At 59.4% G+C, this 5,116-nt stretch overlaps 1 protein-coding gene across 1 annotated transcript; it reads right to left on the bottom strand.

Annotated features, from left to right (window-relative positions):
* Positions 1-425: 425 nt before the first annotated feature.
* MEF2B (myocyte enhancer factor 2B) lies at positions 426-4,781 on the bottom strand (the record flags this gene model as incomplete). Its single annotated transcript, XM_082835707.1, has 8 exons — positions 426-651; positions 953-1,064; positions 1,222-1,315; positions 1,404-1,537; positions 1,709-1,856; positions 2,666-2,800; positions 3,990-4,193; positions 4,728-4,781. The coding sequence occupies 8 exons, from the start codon at positions 4,779-4,781 to the stop codon at positions 426-428; spliced, it is 1,107 nt and encodes a 368-aa protein (XP_082691833.1).
* Between the last annotated feature and the right edge of the window lie 335 nt (positions 4,782-5,116).

Here is a 5,116-nt window from a genome sequence, read left to right as displayed (position 1 = left end):
CTCCCCTTACGTCCCCGTCCCCCTCAACTCCGATCCCGCTTCTCCCCCCCACCCCCCTTCCCAAGCAGCACTGGAGTCCTCCTCTCAGGGTCAGGTTCTGGAGTGGGTACCCAAGACACGACAAGGCAAGACTGAGGCCGCTGGGGAAGAGATGGGAGGACCCGGGCGGGGGTGTGGCTCTGAGCAGCGACGGTTTCGTTCACGGATGCCCCGTGTGTTTTATTGATGGATACACACACACGGGAAGGGGGAAACGAGCATCCCAACCTTGGATCCGAACCAGGCTTTCCCCCCTCCAGGCCCCTGCCGTGGAGAGGGTCGTAACTGCTGGGTCTTCTCCAAGGACACAGGGAGGGAGGTTGGGACCCCGCGTGCCCTCACCTCGCCTGGTGTGAGGGGCAGAATCGGTGCCACCCCCGGGCCTACTACCGGGGCCAGCCGTCGGTAGTGGGCAGCCGGCGCAGGGGGGGCCCAGGCCGTAGGGGCTCTGCCAGGGGCCGGGCCAGGAGCAAGGGGTAGGGGAAGGCCTTTGGAAAGTCGCCGGGGCCTCCAGGGGCCGGCGAGAGGCGCTCGGACTTGATGCTGACTGGTGGGGTGGGCGAGGAGGCACCGCGGGCTGGAGGGCCTTCCTCGCCCAGGCTGCGGCCCCCACTGCAGAGAGAGAGAGAGAGAGAGGAGCGGGGCCGTGAGCTCAGCGAGGGAAGCCATGGAAGTGGCATGGCTTGGGCAAAGATTGGGCAGGAGGACCTTGGGAAAGGAGGGGGTGGCGATCCCTCTTGGGGCCTCCAAAATAGCCGCCCATCCCCACCAGGACCAGTCGGGAGGGGCTAAGTGCAGAACCGGGAGTGGCCACCAGGGGTCAGCAGTGGCTGGGGCTTGGAAGACTTGGAGGAGCCCCACCCGTGAACCCGGGGTGGGAGGGAGCGTGCAAGGAGGCAGTCGGGGCACTTACCTGGGCTGGGCGGGGGTGACTGGGGGCCCATCACCCCTGGAGGGCTGCCAGGGGGCCAGGGTGGGGGGCTGCAGCAAGCCTGGGGGCGGAGGGGGGTCTCCCAGGCCATATTCTAGGGGGGGCAGGAAGAGTAAACTGAGGCCCTGACCTCAGGGAGCCCCTTGCCCAAGCCTGACCCACCCCACGGGCCAGTTTTCAGTTCTGGAGGGCGGGGGAGTGTGGACCCCCGGCAGGCAGGTGTGTGGACGCCTCCCACAGCAGGTGCATACCTGGGGGACCTGCAGGGAGGAAGGGGAAGCTCCCTAGTGGGGGTCCTGGGGTGGCAGTGGAGCACGGACTCTGCAGGCTACCATAGAGGCCTCTCTGTGGAGAGACAGGGGAAAGGGGAAACTGAGGCCCACACCCAGGCCACCCTGCCCCCACAGCCCTTCCACACCTTCCCCTCACTCACCGAGGTGCTCAGTCCCCCTCGGGCCCCAGCCAGGCCACCAGGCAGGTCTGGCCTCCTCCCATCCACTGCCAGGTACAGGGGAGGTGGTGTCTTGCTGCCAAGGTGGCTTGCTGAGAAGAGAGGGTGCGCAAGGCCTGGGGAGCAGGAGACCCCCAGAGAGAGGGCAGGTGGCCATGTCATCTAATGGAGTCTGAGGTCCAGAGTGATGCCCACAGCCAAGCAGGGCCAGAGCCAATATTCCCACCTTGCACAGCCCCCCTGGGACCGCCACCCCTCCTCCCCCAGGGCCTATGCCCCATGCTCACCTGGGGGGCCAGCTTTAGGGGCTCCTGGACGGAAGGGGGATGGGCGGCTCTGGGCAGGCAGGGCCTCCCCAAGCCCACTGGGGTCGCAGCCTGGTGGGGGCAGGGCCCCATATGCCATGTCAGGGCTGGGCATAGTGGGAGCTGCTGGCTGAGGGCAGAGAGGACAGGATTGGCTGAGGAATGTGGAAATGAGGGCATCTAGTCCAAGACAGAAAATCCCAATGAGTTCAGTCGCCAGCCTCCACCTTCTGTAAGTCCTCACTACTCCTCCCTCTGGCTTAACACCACATGGCTGGGGGAGCCTGTGTCTGCCTCTGTCGCTCCTTGACAGCTAGGCCCAGAGCTGAGGCTTCTTAATCAGCATAGGGTTGACCCTGAGGGGGCTTCCCAGGGTGTTTGATGAATCAAAGAAAGGAAGGAACTGGGACTTCCCTGGTGGCGCAGTGGTTAAGAATCCGCCTACTAATGCAGGGGACAGGGGTTCAAGCCCTGGTCCGGGGAGATCCCACATGCCACGGAGCAACTAAGCCCGTGTGCCGCAACTAATGAGTCTGCATGCTGCAACTACTGAAGCCCACGTGCCTAGAGACTGAGCTCCGCCTCAAGAGAAGCCACTGCAGTGAGAAGCCCACGCACCACAACAAAGAGTAGCTGCCGCTCACAGCTAGAGGAAGCCCACGCACAGCAATGAAGACCCAACGCAGCCAAAAATTAAAATTAAAATTAAAAAAAAAAAAAGAAAGGAACTGTCTGCCTGTTGAACTCTTTTCCATCCTTCAAAGCCCCTGCTATAATGCCCACTTCTCCAGGAAGCCTTCTCTGCCCACCCAGGCAGAAACCTGCCCCCAAATTCTAGGATTCCTGGTCTTAAGTCTCTCTCTCAATCTCGGCCTCAGCCATTTGGACCTCAGAAGTGGGGGAAGGGCCCCATTCATGGTGGGGCAGGGAGTCACTTACATAGAGCCGGGGTCGGGGCAAGGCTGGGTCACCCCCATCACCTGCCAGCCTCCGCAGCTTCTCTCCTGGCCCCTCAATCACCTCCTCTGGCTCCAGCTCTTGTCCATCAAGGCCCACGCCCCTCCGCTTCAGTGTCTGTGGAAGGGGGAGACAACAGGGTGACACTCCCCCCATCCTGGCCAAGGAAGCTGGTTCTACGGGAGAGGGGAGGACCTATCCCATCCAGCTCTGTGGGCAGGCAGGGTGCAAGCACAGCCTGCTCCAGCCAAATCCTATTAACCAAAAACCCCGGTGAGTTATCACCTAGTAAGTTCCAACTGTGTCCTGCCCTGGGACCAGAGAGGCCCGGGTCACACGGTAGAGGCCGAGATGCACCCAGGCCTGCTGGCATTATCCTAACACTGCTTCTGAGTGTGATTCAGTTCCTCCATTCTGCACCCATGTGCAGCCTCGGAGCCTGGCATGCAGCATGTTAGCTGACTGAGCACCTGAGGACAACTTTATAGGTTCTCCTAAGCTGCCACCCACATAGGAGCAGTGACCAGAGCACTCCTGGACCCCTGCCTCTCCTGTGCCAGCTTCTCCCCACCCTCTGCCAGATTGGGGCTTCCTGGGTGCAGTCCTAGCCCGCTGCTCTCTCCAGCCCAGTGGTTTTAGCTTTCCGCCCTGGGTAAAGATGCCCACATCCAAAGTGACAGTGATCTTGCCCATCCTGGGTCGTGGGTGTGAGGGCTGCCCAGCTAATGCAGGGGCTGCTCCTGCCTCTTTCTCCTGAGGATACAGCAGCTCAAGCAAAAACATTCCTGGGGCTTCCCTGGTGGCGTAGTGGTTGAGAGTCCATCTGCCGATGCAGGGGACACGGGTTCGTGCCCCGGTCCGGGAAGATACCACATGCCGTGGAGCGGCTGGGCCCGTGAGCCATGGCCGCTGAGCCTGCGCGTCCAGAGCCTGTGCTCCGCAACGGGAGAGGCCACAGCAGTGAGAGGCCCGCGTACCGCAAAAAAAAAAAACATTCCTGGACCTCAGTGAGGTCTGTTTGCTTTGTGGTACCTTTTCTTCTCTGTGTCTGTACTCACCAAATGGGTAACAGGAGCAAATGAGATGATGTGTGTGAGGGGCACATAGTGGGGCCCTCGATGTTTTTTATTTCCACTATCCAGGAAGTTGCCCCTAAAAGGGACACTCTATTACCCCAAACCTGCTTTGACTAGCAGCAAAGCCAAATTGCAACGCTCATCTTTTGTGCAAACCAAGAGTCCCTAGGCTCTGAGCGAGCAGAGTGTGCTGGGCGTCATGAGGCCAGGGAGGTGGGTCCCAGGGGTACCTCAAGGATGTCGGTGTTGGTGCGGCTCTCGTGAGGCTCACTGTACTCTGTGTACTTCAGTAGCACACGGTCCATGTCCGTGCTGGCGTACTGGAAGAGGCGGTTGGCGCTATTGAAGATGATGAGGGCGATCTCACAGTCGCAGAGTACACTTAGCTCATAGGCCTTCTTCATCAGCCCAAACTTCCGCTTGGTAAATGTCACCTGGACCCAGGACCCACAGGCGGGGCAGGAGAAGACAAAGATTTGGGATGGTGAGAGGGGAGGTGGAGGGGCCTAATTGTTGCCTGAACATGCCTTGTGATTCCATGCCTTTGCATGTGCTGTTCTTTCTGGCTATACTACTCCTTCTCACTTCTTAACATGGCAAACTCCTATCAATGCTTCAAAACCCAGCCCAAATGTCCTCTCCTTTGGTAAGTTTACCTTGGCCTCCAGGCAGAGCCCACACTCCCTCTCTGAGCTTCCCCAGTTCTGTGTCTCTCTCTGGTCCAGCGCTTTGAGTTGGGTGTATTTGTATTGAGTTCCACCTCCCCTGTGACTGGGGCTTCAGTCATCAAGGAGAATCAGTGAATTAATCATCATGAGAATGAGTAAAGGCTACATCTCAAACTCCTGACATTGCATCAAATCTCCTTATTCCCTTGCAGTTCTCCCAGATGGCCAGACCTTTGCCCAGGCCATGTCCCCTGCCAGGAATGCCTTTCCCCAAACCACTGGCCCACCCACTGAACTCACCTGCCGATTCCTTTGGTCCAGAATGCGTGAGATCTGAATTTTCTTCCTCCCCATTGTCCCAGGCTGGGTGGAGTGTCCTTGGTCTGAGGGTTGAGGCGGGGAGGAGAAGAGGACAGAGTAGGTGGGTCGAGAGTGGAGACAGGCACCCCAGTCTACCCCCTATCTCCCTCCTGCCCCTGCCAGGTGCTGAAAGGGAGATGATGGGGGAGATCAAGGCAGGCTGGGTCATCCCCACAGCCCACACCCTCGACCAGCCCAGTATGCAGCAAATGCTCATTGAACACCTTCAGACCAATGTTTTATAAGGAGAAGGCTGACCAAGGGGGAAAGATTGAGAGGTATGGGTGCCCCCACCTGAAGCTTTAAAGCAAAACAAGCTGGTAACTGTG

The sequence above is a fragment of the Leucopleurus acutus genome (genome assembly GCF_964270905.1).
Source record: "Leucopleurus acutus genome assembly, chromosome: 3".
NCBI lineage: Eukaryota > Metazoa > Chordata > Mammalia > Artiodactyla > Delphinidae > Leucopleurus > Leucopleurus acutus.
Note: the sequence above shows the minus strand (reverse complement) of the source record. Positions and strands in the feature narration are given on the sequence as shown.